The sequence below is a fragment of the Solanum verrucosum genome, unplaced genomic scaffold, assembly GCF_900185275.1.
Source record: "Solanum verrucosum unplaced genomic scaffold, falcon-dt-bn FXZP01000196.1, whole genome shotgun sequence".
In the NCBI taxonomy this organism is placed as follows: domain Eukaryota; kingdom Viridiplantae; phylum Streptophyta; class Magnoliopsida; order Solanales; family Solanaceae; genus Solanum; species Solanum verrucosum.
Genome location: NW_026020420.1, coordinates 1,262,466 through 1,279,010, shown reverse-complemented (window position 1 = coordinate 1,279,010; position 16,545 = coordinate 1,262,466). Strand labels below are relative to the sequence as shown.

The following is a 16,545-nucleotide window of genomic DNA, read 5'->3' as shown; positions in this document are numbered from 1 at the left end:
CGTTGTCCCAGAAATGAGTTATGCTACGTGCGAATCTAGATTTAATAAGACCTCAATCTCTTCGACCAAAATCCTATTGAGAAAGCGTTGCCTCTAGAAATGAACCTTGCAACACACGAATCCTATTGAGAAAGTGTTGCCTCTAGAAATGAACCTTGCAACACACGAATTTTATATTAGACACCGAATTATAAAAAAAGAGACACAAGACATTGAGATTACTGCTATGCAACACATAAATCCACATTTTAATTAAGACTTCAATCACTTCGAGCCACTAAGAATGGACCCTATTAGAGCGTTACCTCTAAAAATGAACCCTACAATACATGAATCCAATTTAGTCGGGCACTAATGTGAACATCGGACATTAGGTTAAGAGTAAAACCATGATAAGAGAAGGACAAACTAACATTAGATTACACACTAATCAAGATTATCAGCACAGGTACCAAAGTGGTAATACAAAGAGGATACAATACATACAGCACAGCATACACACAGAGTCCCCCACTCATTATTACTTATTTCCATTTCATTTCCATTCATTCAATCCAATTTTCCCAAAAATCCATTTTTTTTTGCCTCACCGAATGTAACGTTACTTCATCCTTCATTCAAGCTCATGCCCTTATCGCCATATAAGCTAAACACCAAACCAACTTCTTCTTCTACCGATAAGATTTTCCCCTTTTTCTTCTAACTACACATGTGGGGTTCTTTTTTGATTTTTCTCTGAAAGATCTGAGATTGATCGCCGATTCTGTGAAAACCTATCTTTTTGCTTCAATTTTCTTGATTTTTTTGGTTCCATTTCTCACCGATCCTTGTGGGGTTTGCTGTTTTTGAGGTAAGATTTGATTTTTGTACCATTTTATATATGGGGTTCGTTTTATTCGGTTCTTGGGTTCTGTGAAATGTGCCAAAAATGCTTATTTTTTGTTGGTTGTTTGATGATCGGTTGAGTTATATGTGATGGGATGAAGATGATCCATCTAGGGATTGTTTGTTTGATTGGTTTGATTTTTGTTTTAATTTATTCCACTGATGATTCTTGCTGTTGTAGCTTTTTATTGATTGCAAAAAGGTTAAAACTTTCATTTCTGTTGGAATTGTGCCCCTAGGATTGTATACATACTTTTAGTGTTACTTGTTGTCTGGAAATAAAAGGGAAGTTTTTGAAAACTTCACACTTGTTTGTGGGCGTTTTTGATTGTTTTGATTGTAAAGATGCCCTTATCTGTATATCTGGTCCCTTTTTAGTATGTATGAAGTATGAACCTTCTTATGTTAGGCTTTTATGGGTAAAAAGTTTCGAACTTTACTTCAAAACTTTGGGAATTTATAATGTAAGATCATGTTTGATACATGGAAACTATGATTTTTCTTAGATGCTGTTGCCTTTCCTGTAATGAGTGCTTTGTATTTTGTTTATTGGTTTCTATTTGAAGTCTACATTGTTGATAATAGAGGATTCTTGCATTCATAGTTACACTGTTTCCGCCTTTCTTTGGGTCTTATGTTGTGTTGATTCCAGATTTTCAAGGCAAGGTGGGAGAACTGAGTTGAGTGTGATTTGCATGGGTGACGATGCCGGAGTTGCGTAGTGGAGCAAGGAGATCAAAACGGCTTGGTGATCTCCAGCCTGCCCCTCAACCTGTTGGCCAAGAGGAAAACTTGGCCTTGCCTACTCAGAACAGAACTAGAAGAAGAGGTGGTGGAGGAGGAAGAGGAAGGGGTAATGCAACAGCTATAGGAAAAGGGCCTTCAGGGACACGTGGAAGACCGAGTGGTGCTGGTAGGGGTAGGGGGATTAGATTGATAGATTTGGACCCAGAGCCGCTGTGTGAGGGTCTACCTCAAGCTGCTCCTGTTGGGGTTGCCGAGCCAGCTTTTAATAGAGTTGACGGTGCTGCAGATAAAAAGATTGCTATGGATGGTGGTGGAAGTCCAGACAAAGTAATGGGAGTTGAAGAAGAAGCAGGCACAACTCCTGTACCAGATAGGGTATCTTCCTGTTTGCTCTCAAGTCTCTTTCCATTTGGGTTCTTAACTGTTTACGGATGACGTGAATTGACAAACAACTTAAAGTTAACTCTTGCCTTGAAAGTGAAATACCTTCACATCATTAATGATAACATGTGGGCTAAATTTCTATTGCAAATAGAGTTCTTAGAAGAATGTTTGTGTATCTGGATGCAGGTGCAAGTGGGTAATTCTCCTGTATATAAAACGGAAAGGAAATTAGGTAAGGGTGGATTTGGGCAAGTATATGTTGGTCGAAGAACAAGTGGGGGAACTGAGAGAACAGGACCAGATGCTGTTGAGGTACTTCCTATGACATAGTGGATCTTTTATGGGCCTTTCTGACATTATTTGGATTATAATACAGCGATAATGATTCTCAATAGGTTGCATTAAAGTTTGAGCATCGAAATAGTAAAGGTTGCAACTATGGCCCTCCTTATGAGTGGCAGGTGTACAAGTAAGCAAGCATGAATTCTATCTCAGAATCTGTGATTTCTTTGTATTTTTCAGTCATCAGTTTTCTTACTTATTATCCCACTGTGTACTTTTTTTCTTGACAGCACCCTAAATGGATGCTACGGAATCCCATGGGTTCATTTTAAGGGCCGTCAGGGAGACTTTTACATCTTGGTAACTTTTGGTTTTCATCATTTTATAAAAGAATTTCTTATTTTATCACTTTCGTGTTACTGATATTTCCTGGAATTTTTTTCAGGTCATGGACATGCTTGGACCCAGCTTGTGGGATGTCTGGAATTCTTTAGGCCAGTCGTAAGTTGCCAACTTGTTCTTTTTACATTGATTTTCCTGCACATACATAGGAATGCAGAACTAACAACGTACGACATATAAATTTTCTTGGGCATGCATATGTTGTAGCCTGTATGTCTTTCTAATTAATGATCAATAATCTTGCAACAGGATGTCGCCGAACATGGTAGCCTGCATTGCAGTGGAGGCAATATCGATTCTTGAAAAGCTGCACCTTAAGGGGTAACTGTTATCTCTTCCAGCAATACATATGTTATTTCACCCTTTCACTTTCAACACTCTACTCAAGAGTCATGTTGTAATAATGGCCTATTTTTTCACATCTAATTTTTTGTTCTCACTTTAAGGTTCGTGCATGGAGATGTGAAGCCAGAAAATTTCCTACTTGGTCTGCCAGGAAGTCAAGATGAGAAAAAGCTGTATCTTATTGATCTCGGTTTGGGTAAGATGCATTATCATGATCTTCTTTTCTGTTTAGCACTCATCCTTTTCTTGGAGTGTACATATTATTTTGTTTATAATCTAATGTAAACATTGTTGATCCTGTCAAACTGTTATGACACGTTGAGAAATACCTATGTCAGATCAATTCTGCTTGTAGGTCCACTACATTTAGGGATCGTTTGGTAGAGTGTATAAAAATAATGCTAAATAGAGTCTTGCATTAGCAATGCATGTATTAGCAATGCTTGCATTAGCAATGCTTGCATTAGCAATGCTTGCATTAGCAATGCTTGCATTAGCAATGCATGCATTAGCAATGCTTGCATTAGCAATGCTTGCATTAGCAATGCTTGCATTAGCAATGCTTGCATTAGCAATGCTTGCATTAGCAATGCTTGCATTAGCAATGCATGCATTAGCAATGCTTGCATTAGCAATGCATGCATTAGCAATGCTTGCATTAGCAATGCATGCATTAGCAATGCTTGCATTAGCAATGCATGTATTAGTTATGCTTGCATTAATTTTAACATAAATTATTTTTATGCATTGTTTGGTTTGATGCATTAAAAATAGAATGCATTGCATTAAAAAATTTATTTACAAAGATACCCTTCACTATTATGGTGGAAAAGATATAAAAAAAGTATTGAGGGGCAATTGGGTCTTTAATTGAGTTAATGCATGCATTAAAACCATTGCATTGCTAATACCTAGAAATTCATGGTATTAGTAATACACACTTTAATACACAATAGAGTGCATACATTAGTTATACATAGGTTGGAAAAGAGTACCTAACAAGGTACTTGTAATACACAAGGCTAATACATGCATTATTTTTTTTAATACGCTCTACCAAACGACCCCTTAAAGAATACCATTTCTTTTCATTCAATGTTAATCTTGAGTACTGTTCATAATGTATCATTGGTTAATGCAGCATCTAGATGGAAAGATGCAGCATCTGGTATGCATGTTGAATATGACCAGAGGCCAGATATATTCAGGTTTGTTTATATGTCATGTAACTTGAATAATTTTGGGCATACAATTCAATAACCCTATTAAATGTGGACTCATATATTTGCTTTGACAGGGGCACCATAAGATATGCGAGTGTGCATGCGCATTTGGGTCGGACTGGAAGTAGAAGGGATGACCTTGAGTCACTAGCATACACATTAATATTTCTTATAAAGGGAAGGTTACCGTGGCAAGGCTATCAGGTTGGTTGTTACGTGCTTTTGTAAGTTGTTTTAGTGGTTTAATTTTGTCTTTTGAAGCTTTATGATTTTTTTTTATTTGTTGTTTTGGATTTAATAGGGTGACAACAAGAGTTTTCTTGTCTGTAAGAAGAAAATGGCCACTTCCCCGGAGTTGATGTGTTGTTTCTGTCCGGCACCATTCAAGCAGTTCCTTGAGGCTGTGACAAATATGAAATTTGATGAGGAACCAAATTATGCCAAGCTTATCTCTTTCTTTGAGAGTCTTATTGAGCCAGTCACGTCACTACGGCCAATAAGAATTGATGGAGCTCTCAAGGTTTCTATCCATATTCATGCATGTACGTGTTTGCACGACGATATTGGTTTCTCACTCACCTGTTACCTCTTGTCTAATCAGGTTGGGCAGAAGCGGGGAAGGTTGCTTATAAACTTGGAGGAAGACGAGCAACCAAAGAAAAAAGTACGATTAGGTAGTCCGGCAACACAATGGATTTCTGTTTATAATGCAAGACGTCCTATGAAGCAGAGGTAAGTTGCTAGAATTGAAAGTGTGATAATGAGTTTAAACATGTCCGGTCATTCATTTAATTCAAAACAGAAAAACAAAAAACACATCTGGTCATTATTATAATTCCTTAAAGAGGTGCCTCAGTGCTTGAATTCCCTTGTGTGCAACCTTTTTGGTGCACCTCTACCTTCTATTTCAATGAATCATATTATAGGATCTGGTAAGACAGGCTACATCTTGTATAAACTATTTGATTTGGTAGGTTTACATATGAGGACTTAAAGTGTTATCACACTTTCGGGATTACGTGAGCTATTCATGAATTGAGTATTTATTACATAGAACATGGATATTCATGTTAAATTATCTTCTTAATGAATGTGATTCCATAATAGTATGAGTTGCTGATAGAAAAGTATCATGATGAATTTATAGGTACCACTACAATGTTGCCGACACTAGGCTTAGGCAGCATGTAGACAAGGGAAATGAAGATGGTCTTTACATCAGCTGTGTGGCTTCAGCAGCCAATCTGTGGGCCTTAATCATGGATGCAGGAACCGGTTTCTCTTCTCAGGTTTACGAGCTTTCAGCTGCCTTCCTCCATAAGGTTAGCATCTCAATCACCTTGCGCTTTCATATTCAGTGATTATCTTTGTCTCTTTTCTTTTCATAGGTTATATACTCAAACAATTGTCCGACTCGGTTGTTGTTCTTATCAGGATTGGATTATGGAACAGTGGGAAAAGAACTACTACATCAGCTCAATAGCTGGTGCAACTAATGGAAGTTCCTTAGTCGTTATGTCCAAAGGTTAGATATTAAAGGAAAAATTATCTGTTTTCTTCACTGTTTGAAGTGTTTACAGACGGATCAATTGATGGACTTCTCCTTGTGGAATGATATGGTTTTCATCTTTCTATTTTTGGTGGGAAATTTCTTTATTAGTGAGAAGTCTGTGCTTAACAAAACCATCATATAATAACTAGATTGAATATGGTATATACTGTGCGACTATGAGAATATCCCAAGTATTATTAACAGATTAAGTTAAAGTCTGTAACTTGTTTGAACTTCATGTTACCTGCCCTTCAATTGTTTCTTTTACTTTGTTGCACATGTGCACTAGCCTTTCACAGATCTGGTCTTCAGTCAAATGGCAAAGGATGGAATAGAAAGTAATTCTGTTTGGAAAAAGGCGTGGATTTTTTTTTGCTGTTTAAGAGTGTGGTCATACCTGCTGGTTGGTCTAAGTAGCTTTATTAGATAATAGAAAAAGAAAGGTGGAAAGGGGGCCAAGTGATGTGGTTCTGATGAACAACAGGGATGTTGCGGCTCAGTCTACTTGATCTATAAAACTTTAGCATAGAAGGTTTCTTGGTACAAGAGTGACCGGGAGGTGAAGTGGGATGTTCATGTGGTTTTAATACTGAACAATAGGGATCTTCATGTGGTTTGTTCTCTTGCTTATAAACATCGGTAAGTGTAGAATTATATGCCCTGTATAAGGGTAGACCTGATGATTAACTCATGTCTTTCGGACCTATTCCATAGTTCAGATTTTTATGAGATGTTTTCGGATGTGAGTTGCAGTCTTGTAGAATTAGAATACCAAATAGCAATTTACCACCACTTTCCATTGTTTAGCTGCTGAAAAGTAGGGAAAGTTAAGACCACAGACTAGCCTGGAGGCAATGGTTCAATGGTAAGGGACGTAGGTAAGGACACATCTTGGGAAGCATGGATTGGACGCATGTCATGAGTTCAAACCTCAAACCCTGTCACTGACATGAAGCATGGTATTTAAGTTGGAGAAGGGTGCAAGGTGGGTGCATTCTCCCCCATGATTTGAACCTACACTTGGGGTTGGACCAGCTAACTCATATGGGATATCTTGGTTACAAAGAAGAATAAAGTTGAGACCACAAGCTAATGACTGGCCTGTATAATTATTTGTCATTGCTGCCTCAGAACATTTTGGTTTGGTCAAGGCAACTGTAGCTGATATAAGGGTGTTAGAGCTACAATATGTGAATGGTGTTAGAGCTACAATATATGGATGGCTTTATTTCTGGTTACCCATCTTTTTGTATTTTTGGTTGGTGAGCTGTATTTTGTTGCTAAGATTATCCACTGCAGATGTTTTTACCACGAATAGGTGTGCTGTGAATCAACTTGATTATGGTTATTGTTGATTGTTTTATAAGCAATCTATTAATTTCTCCATGCTTAATGAATCAGGAACTCCTTATACACAACAGTCTTACAAAGTAAGTGAATCTTTTCCTTTTAAATGGATAAACAAAAAATGGAAAGAAGGTTTCCATGTAACATCAATGACCACTGCTGGCAATCGATGGGGTGTGGTGATGTCCCGAAATGCTGGATATGCAGAACAGGTGAAGTTATTTTCATTCAGTTGTCACTTTACTGCATTTCTTGAATTCCTCAACAATAGTGGCTTAAAGAAGATGGCTTTGTAGGTTGTTGAACTCGACTTCCTTTACCCAAGTGAAGGAATACATCGACGGTGGGAAGGTGGGTTTAGAATAACTTCTATGGCTGCCACCGCTGATCAAGCAGCTTTCATATTGAGCATACCAAGGCGTAAAATGATTGATGAAACTCAAGAGACTTTGCGGACATCTGCCTTCCCAAGTACCCATGTAAAGGTGACGATTCTTTTTCATACCCTTGCATGTTTCCTGTTTGCCTTGATTTTCCTTAAATCTAACAGGTGGAATACTTACAAAAGAAGTTTTGATGGAATATACCACTTACTCCCTCTGTTCCATTTATAAGACGTTTCTTTGACTGGACCCGTAATTTAGGATGTTTGTTTGGCTTGTTTATTGTATTAGTCATGGGAGAAAATATGAAAATGATGGCTAAAAAGTTGGTTTGATAGAGAAAATGTCACATCAAAGTTTTGAATTTAAATAGTTGAAGGAATTTGATTTCTTGAAAGCTGTGAAAATTGAAGTTACCAAGTTCAAAAAAAAAAAAAAAACTGTGAAAATTGGTGTCTTATGTTTATAAAACAATTGATGTTCCGTTTGACAGGAGTTTGTACAATGCAGTTTGCATATTTATTATGAATGTACCGTTTCGTTCTTTCCTTTTCTACTCTCAAATTGCTTCCATTCATTTGTCAGGAAAAATGGTCCAAAAATCTTTACATTGCATCAATCTGCTATGGTCGAACTGTCTGCTGAGTTATTGACGATCAACGATCGTTAGTCACTTCATCTTTGAAGAGATTTGGAGGATGAATGCTGGTCTTGTTGGATTGCCTCCGAAGTGAGTCCCCTCATGATTCTTCATGTAAAATCCTTTTTTTTGTTGTACTGTACAACTGTGTAATGGGAAAAGTTAAACTAAAGTTTAGAAGTTGCTGAGCTAATGTAGCTGCTGCATGCTGGCTAGTTTATTCTAGTGTTGGCAATTATGGCAAAGAAATGGTTGATTGCTGAAAAATATTTGATACCTTTAAATTGGAAGGTGTATTTTAACCATACTACATCGAATTGATTGCCATGATCTATCGACTCGACTAACAATTAGGCCTCTTGTTAGTCAGTTTACTGGTCAGTTCCCAGTAGGCAACGTTTATGGAATTGAAAAAGAAGACTGATGCGCCATCTTTTCATAAAGCATGCTTTGAAACCATGTATGGAGGAGGGTAGCTCGGTGCACCAAGCTCTCTTATTTGCCCGATGGGTAGTTTGATGGGCTATTAGCTTAGTAGTAGAACGATCTCACTGTGCTTGGGCGTTGAGGGCTCTCAACCACATGGGTAGCTCATTGTAGTAGAAAGAAAGATTGATGGACTATTAGCTAAGTAGTAGAACACTCTCGTTGTGCTTGGGCTTTGAGGGCTCTCAAGTCTCAACAACATGGGTAGTTCAATGTGTTTATCTGCGTCTGACCCTATGATTAGGATCCTACACATAGACCTTGACCCGTAGATCCTGACATTAGGTTAGAATTCTAGCCCTTCAACAACGATCTCTCTTTATCTCATTGATGGCTTGCCCAATGTAGGAGGAGGCATTCTTCGTCTTCCACCTAAGATGCGTGGAAAAGGTCCAATACCTCAAATCACATTCGGTCTATTGTATGCAGTCTTGTCTTACTTGACTTTGTGACCTCTTGGTCCAATGTATCGCTTAAAACGATCATACGATTAAAAAATGAATCTGACGGTGCAATGTATTTCTTTGAATCATTTTCCGTGAATGATAAGATGCTTCACGGAAAGTAATAATTTAACTTCAAAATGCTCATTTTACCTTTAATGAAATGACTTTTAGCTACATAAATATCTGTGACTTATTTTAGATCACAAGTTTTAAAAGTCTATCTTTTTTTCTTAAACTACGTGTCAAGTCAAATTAACTCATATAAATTGGAACAAAAGAAATATTTATTTTGCTAAAAATAAATCTCTATTGAAGAAGACAATTAGATTTCAAGTTAATAATAACTCTAAATAAAAATTTAATCTACTTAAAATAAAATCTCTATTGAAGGAGACAATTAGATTTCAATTTATATGAATTAGTTTGACTTGTCAGTTGTCACATAATTTAAGAACTTTTGAAACTTGTGATTTAAAATAAGTCACAAATATATGTGTGACTAGAAATCATTTCATTAAAAGGGTAAAATGAGTATTTTAACGTTAAATTATTACTTTAAAATTACTAGGGTTGATAAACATACAAATTACTACCACCAAGTGCTTACTGCTTACCATAAGCAATATATTCATAATATTAACAACAAAAATACACACACATTCATCAAGATTCATAATCTAAATTTACATTTTACAACAAAATCAACCTAAAATAAATAAACTGAAAACTTAAGCGCAAACTCGGATGTTTAAGATTATATCATTCATCGCGAGTGGCTTCAAACCCTTGATTCAACGAGTTAACTTAACTCGTCTTACTAATCTAACTTAAAATCGAGCTAATATATGATCATGATGCATACAATGATCTTTCGTATTATTTTAATTTAACACGATGAAATAGTCGATAAAGTTGTTGCAGATGATGTTCTTGGAGATGATGATGATTGTTTCAAAACAACTGGAGATAATATACTATTTTTCCTCATTTCTTCTTCTTTGATTAATTCACCTGCAAATATTTCCAATTTGTCTAAGTTTGTTTTTTCCACCAATTTTTTCCCTTGAAATAATATCGATTCCACATTTTTCTGCTTTAGCATTTCCTCAGCAATTGCAATTGATTTTCTCATTTTTTCATCTTTTATCATATGGTGTTTTTTTCCAATAATTTCATTTCCTTGTACTCTAACATAGTTATTGTTTCTAAATTCTCCAAATGCCATTGATACAGCTTGATCTACCTGCATTTGTTATAAGTAACAACAAAAAAACATTAGTCTACGTAAACTGACGATATAAAAAATATTTATACAATTTACTTGAAAGTCAATTATCATTAAGAAATAAACAAAAGATATAATATAGCCAGGACAATAACTGTATTGAGCATGATTGACCGATATGAACATAAGTTGTCACGTAATAATATTAGTTGTTACCTTACTAAGTTCCTTTTCCCATATTTGAAGCTCGGAGGAGTTAACTCTAGCATCGATGATAATATTTAATAAACAATAACCTAAAAAAAAAAGACAGTTCGATACACTCGTTTTTCTCGATGTTTATACTTAATGCAATACTTACCTAATATTCCAAATTAAAGTTCCTAATAAACTAGTATATAGTTAGGTAAATTATTTAATCAAAAGATTTAGTGGACCATTTAGTATGTAAATTAAGTAATTCAAGGTCCCATAATAATAAAACTCATTAATTCCAAAGTACCAACTTTGTTTTTGGCCTCTCATTCTATGTTCATTACTCGTATTGAGACCCAACTAATTAACAATAATTGAATAAATAATATTTATTATTTCACCACGATCGTGTGTCGGTGAAGTACCAACATAATTTGCATGAGCCAAAAAAAATGTTTACGTACCATGTCGGCAGCTCCATCTCCGGCGATCTTAACAAATGCCGCCGGTGATGACGTCATGTTTCCGGTGCCGGAATCTGATTCTCCGTTGCCCAGTGAAATTACTAACAAATCTTCAACTGAATTAGCAAAGGGAAATTCTTGTTTATTGTTAAGAACATGAGTGATAGCAGCAGCCGTTGGATTATTCATGGTGACCCCACCACCAACGGCTGTGATCTTTCGTCTTCCATCAACTGATTTCACTTCCACCGTACGATTAGCAATTGTGGCCCCACATACATCTGCCAGCTTAAAATCACAGCCGTCCATTTCCAAAGCATCAGCACGGGAGAAAAGGAACGGTGATCTTGTGGTGAGGTCGTAGCAGGGGATTAAAACTGCTTTTACAGTTTCTTTTAAAGTTAAATCGCCGAACACGTTTCCGAACACCTTCACTGGTGGCCGGAAAACACGCCGGAGAACTCCATTTGAAGAAGACCGAGAGATTTTCCGGTTATTCTCGATTAGGAATTTCAGAGCTTCCTCTGCTGTGAAAAGAGGAACCCCATCTTTCCCACGAGTGAAGAGAAGTGTAGCGAGGATCCCGCCGGTACCGGACCCGGCGACTACATCGAAGAAATCAGCAATGTGGGCGTTTTTCTTTCCGGTTTTCCGACGAAGGGTTGTTTCCAAATGTGTTAAAGATTTAGCAGCGAGGATGCCATTAGTGGACCCACCTCCGTCAATAGAGAGAATCCTGATTTTCCCGGCGGGGACATTTTTGTTTCCGGCGAATGGGGTTGTGAAATTGAGATTATCTCTGCATGCAGAAGAAAGTTTTGGGTCATTATCGTAGCCAAAGAGGAACTTATTTTCGAGAATGGAGAAGATTTCGTATGTTAACTTGTCAACTTCCATGTTGGAATCGATCATTGAGATTGTAGAAATTGCAGCAGCTGCCATTTTTGTGTTTGATTTGTAATTTTTTTGAAGAAATTAAAGGATAGAGAAGAGAATGGTGAAAAGAACAGGTAGACAAGGGTATAATATATATTATATATATAGATATAGATATAGACACACAGAGTCACAGAGATATAGAAGAATGAAAACCGCAGGCCGCAGGGTGTTTTTCTTTTGGTGGGGGTGCGGGGTAAGGAGGAGTGGGTGGGTGTACTCTGTTTATTGTTACACTTCGATTATCGTTTTATCTATTAAGACGAGTACATGATTCGTTAGATTGTTTATACGGAGTAATATTTTATCGTAACTTTCATTATTTATCTGTAAAATAATGATAAGATCTATGTACATTTACGTGATATGTAATGTTGTTGTTGGAGGTGGGGTTATTGTACTTTTTTTTTTTTACATTATCATTATATTTGAATGAGTGTGTTGATCTATACACTCATCATATTGTAAAACTACTTAATTAGTTTTACGTTTACTAATTCTATTAAATACTTGCAATTTTGAGTATATCTATTTATTAAGGCGTGACTAGACGAAAGAATTCGCCTAGTATTTTTTTATTTTGTTAGAATTTGAACATAAACCTTATGTTTCACATCAATTCATTATATTGTGCTCAAGATCATATCCTTGGATACTACTTCGATTACCAAACATAGTCAACATATCTAACTCGAATGTATTCAAAATTGTTATAGAAGATTATATTTCAAAAAAAATTGATTTACTCTTCAACTTTTTAAACGATTTTACTTATAATAAATGATGTAATTATATAAAAAATAATATTGTACTACATAAGAAGTTAAATTCTTCTGTGAATACATAAATTGCTTTGTGTCCATGCATGGTACGTGACATCAATATGTATATCTCTTAAAGATCTCAAATGGCAGGGTGGCAAGTATAATGATATTGTAAGGGTTTTCTGAACTTACTTTTGTGTTTACTTTACCTACTTTCGTAAAAATAGTTATTTACTATTATTATTATTATTATTATTAGGGTAGTTATGGGGTGTTACTAATTAATATGAATTATGCATGACACAATTGGCTTGGTGATTATCCTTTGGTCGTTACAAAATTGATGGCTCATGAAGGAGAGGTGCCGGCCGGGCCGATGAGGACTGATCAAAGAGAATGACTGATAAACTGTTAGGCATAATATATTAATAAGACTTTAAACTTGGCTTTAACGGACAACTATGTCCTCCAACTTTGAGTGTGCACAAATAAATATTTAAACTTGTATAAAATTGAACAAGTAGACACATATGTCCTACATGACATAATACACGTAAGATGCCACGCAGGACACAAAAATTTCATGTAGGGTGCCATGTAGGACGAATCAATTTGTTCAATTTTATACAAGTTTAAGTGCATGGCCGACTCTTGCCTATGAATTTTTAGGCCAATGCCTTTGGGGGCCTCAAATTTTTATTAAAATAAAATCATATTTAATTTTTTCATGAAAAAAATTAATTATTTATAATAAAAAGTATATATATATATATTCTTCACTAACACTCACATTATTTATCCTTTTTAACTCCTTCTGTACTCTATTTCTTCAAATCTTTGATAGTTAGAGTAATATTCTGTCAAAAATATGAATCAATAGCTGAAAAGTGTTGAACAAAGTAAATTACAAATATTTTTTTATTTCTTCGTAACTTTTCATACTAAAGTAGGGTATACCAAGTTATCAACTTTTTGAATCAAATTCTATGATTCTAACTCTCTTCTTTGTTTAAAATTTATCAATTTATTACTTATAGAACTATATTATTGATTCATATAATAATTGTCTCAATAAAATGATGTTTTTCAATGTTGAATTGATTAAGTCTTGCTTAAAAATAATAATTAAAAAAAAACATTTGAAAAAAATAATATTAATAGCTAAAAAGTGTTGAACAAAGTAAATTACAAATATTTTTTTATTTCTTCGTAACTTTTCATACTAAAGTAAGGTATACCAAGTTATCAACTTTTTGAATCAGATTCTATGATTCTAACTCTCTTCTTTGTTTAAAATTTATCAATTTATTACTTATAGAACTATATTATTGATTCATATAATAATTGTCTCAATAAAATGATGTTTTTCAATGTTGAATTGATAAAGTCTTGCTTAAAAATAATAATTAAAAAAAAACATTTGAAAAAAATAATATTAAGGAGTAATTTACGTCTAAAAATTTAGAAAAATAAATAAATACAGATAAAATTTATTTAAATTTTAGGCCTCTAATTAAAATTTCGCTTTAGGCCTTGAATTATGTTGAGCTGCCCCTGTTTAAGTGTGTACTTGTGCACATCCAAAGTTAAAGATCATAGTTGCAAGTTGACGTCAAGTTAAGGGTCATGTTTATGTAGTATGCCTAAACTGTTAAGCTTGCAAGTTTTTGAAGAAGATGCACATGACGTTTTAGGTGAATTAAGATCCCACATATTATTAATTTGCGATGATGTTGATAAGTCCTTTATGAAGTGTATATGATAGTATCCTAGACAAATTTCACATCGTTGATCACAACTACACAAAAGAGTTATTGTGTAAATATATTTTTAAATCATGAAAATTAGAGCGGACAATATTACTAGTGAAACGAGTCTTTTAAACCAACGGTACCAATCAATGCAAAATCCGAAGGTAGGGACTTGTAAAGTTGTCCTGGACCGTAGTTAGTTACACTTACACCTAATTCTTTGATATTTTATTTTTTACTTGTCAGTATATTTTACCCTTCTATTAAAAATAATAATAAAAGTTTAAAGGAAAAATAAAAAAGGTACTTTTCTTACTCGTACTATTATAAGGGGAAAATCGCTACTTCTTGATCCAAGCCTTCTAATTCATGAACATCTATTAATAATTCACTTTTAAGTTTTTGCCTTAGCTTAGTTTAAAAGGAGATAATAAAATTTGAATTCTAATTCAGTAAATCAAATAAGTTGTGATTGAATTTCAAACTCAAAATCATATGTCCATACTTTTTTCTTTCTCAATAATTTATTTAATTAAGTTGAACAACTAGTTAAGTAAAAAATAGAAAATTATTCAAGGTCAAAGGGTAAAAAATGAGTTCATAAATGAATGGACCTTTTCTTACCAACATAATTATAAATGAATAAGACCCCAATAATTAATGAACATTAATATTCAAGATATTCCATAGTCCTTATTCTTTCATTTTCATTATACTTTATTTTTCTTGCCAAAAAATATGCTTTGTTGTTTGGTAGATTCAAAATTAATTGTACTTGTAGGGGTCCTCCAATTTACAGCTAAGAGTACTATATACTAACCAATTTTCATGACAAACATATATATTTCATGTACTCTAATTAAGTAGTATAGTTTTATGATATGTCCACTTCATGAAAAATCAATTAATTCATGCACAAGTATTGACTAAGATTTGTGACCTTCAAATATCTTTATGAGGTTAAGTTGTATGAGGTAAGAACTCGTCTCACATGCGGTTCAGAGGCCAAGTCCCTCCCCAAAAGTAAGGGTACAATTTAGGTCGACTAGTAAACAAAAAATCTAACTAACTATACCGAACAATTAGTTAATTAACCGGACAAGCTAAATTAATGGAGTGACCTTAATGACTTGTGGTTGTTAGGTTATACTTTAACACTCCCTTTCAAGCTAGATGGGGATCGGAAATATAAATTTGATCTTAAGTAAAAATATACTTGATGTTAATGAGACTTTATTATAGTTTTTCCCTCACAAAAATAATAATCAATTTCGCTTCTATAGTCGATTATATTATGTCTAATTATATCTCATATATTTATTACATAATTAGTATAATTAATATCAATTGCAAATGTTCTCTTCGAGCCAATTTGTTTACGTTAATTTTACTCGACACGAAATTTAAGATGTCTTGGGGTCATATCATTCACCAATAGTACAAAAACATGTAAGAATGGGTAGGGGACCTCAGTTCTAGTTTCTTAAGAAAAAAAACTCTATCTGTGCAGGCATAAGATCATGTGATATTTCTAGTGTGTTCTTTATAATATATATTTATAGAAAATTATATTGCATATATTAGTTAAAAGTAACTTTTTACACATATAGATTAAATTTCAAAATATCCTTGACAAATATACTGTCTTGACTATCATTGTTTTGTGTGACATGAATTAAAATTAATCAAAACTCAACACAGAACACAACATGGGAGACCAATACTGGTAATTTCACATACCATAACTCAAAGCAATCTATTTAGAATTTATGTTACTCTACTATAGTAGTTTTTTTTGTATAAAATATCGTCTAATTAACTATATATATAGGTCATAACATTAATTGACAAGACAAGTGAAATGCATATGCATTTACTCATGAACTTCATATTTAAGTGTTAATAGCTCACCTATTATGTTATAATTAGATAGTCTATGTACATATATAATAAATGTACTTAATGTTGATGAGACTTTGTTGTATTTAATTTTCCCTCACAAAAATAACAACCAATTTCGATACTTTAGTTGACTTTATTAAGTAGTTAATATCAACGTCTGAAGATATTTTTCTCGCTTTAATTTAT

At 34.3% G+C, this 16,545-nt stretch overlaps 2 protein-coding genes across 4 annotated transcripts; one reads left to right on the top strand and one right to left on the bottom strand.

The window, feature by feature from the left end:
• Positions 1–500: 500 nt before the first annotated feature.
• On the top strand, positions 501–8,497 carry LOC125806850 (casein kinase 1-like protein HD16). 3 transcript variants are annotated; one of them, XM_049486604.1, is made up of 17 exons: positions 504–850; positions 1,538–2,007; positions 2,203–2,328; positions 2,412–2,485; positions 2,589–2,658; positions 2,744–2,799; positions 2,950–3,021; positions 3,147–3,241; positions 4,187–4,253; positions 4,343–4,472; positions 4,570–4,788; positions 4,870–5,000; positions 5,416–5,590; positions 5,703–5,793; positions 7,222–7,379; positions 7,464–7,652; positions 8,136–8,497. In XM_049486604.1, the coding sequence occupies exons 2-17, from the start codon at positions 1,591–1,593 to the stop codon at positions 8,193–8,195; spliced, it is 2,130 nt and encodes a 709-aa protein (XP_049342561.1). In that variant the 5' UTR covers positions 504–850; positions 1,538–1,590; the 3' UTR covers positions 8,196–8,497. The 3 variants fall into 3 exon arrangements, with proteins under 3 accessions (XP_049342559.1, XP_049342560.1, XP_049342561.1); XM_049486602.1 differs by having other exon boundaries at positions 501–850; positions 4,570–5,000; XM_049486603.1 differs by having other exon boundaries at positions 501–850; positions 1,490–2,007; positions 4,570–5,000.
• A 1,225-nt stretch (positions 8,498–9,722) lies between these two features.
• On the bottom strand, positions 9,723–12,001 carry LOC125806855 (patatin-like protein 3). Its single transcript, XM_049486608.1, has 2 exons — positions 11,007–12,001; positions 9,723–10,365 (listed from the first exon to the last, which is right to left on the bottom strand). Exons 1-2 carry the CDS (start codon positions 11,946–11,948, stop codon positions 10,009–10,011), a joined length of 1,299 nt encoding a protein of 432 aa, XP_049342565.1. The 5' UTR covers positions 11,949–12,001; the 3' UTR covers positions 9,723–10,008.
• Positions 12,002–16,545: the final 4,544 nt, after the last annotated feature.

Bases quoted from the DNA above. Each gene is read 5' to 3' on its own strand.
- LOC125806850 (XM_049486602.1), top strand. From the start codon at position 1,591: ATGCCGGAGTTGCGTAGTGGAGCAAGGAGATCAAAACGGCTTGGTGAT. The intron at 2,800-2,949 runs GTAAGTTGCCAA...ATCTTGCAACAG, and splicing joins TGGAATTCTTTAGGCCAGTC to GATGTCGCCGAACATGGTAG. The intron at 5,794-7,221 runs GTTAGATATTAA...TTAATGAATCAG, and splicing joins CTTAGTCGTTATGTCCAAAG to GAACTCCTTATACACAACAG.
- LOC125806855 (XM_049486608.1), bottom strand. From the start codon at position 11,948: ATGGCAGCTGCTGCAATTTCTACAATCTCAATGATCGATTCCAACATG. The intron at 10,366-11,006 runs GTACGTAAACAT...TAACAAATGCAG, and splicing joins GAGATGGAGCTGCCGACATG to GTAGATCAAGCTGTATCAAT.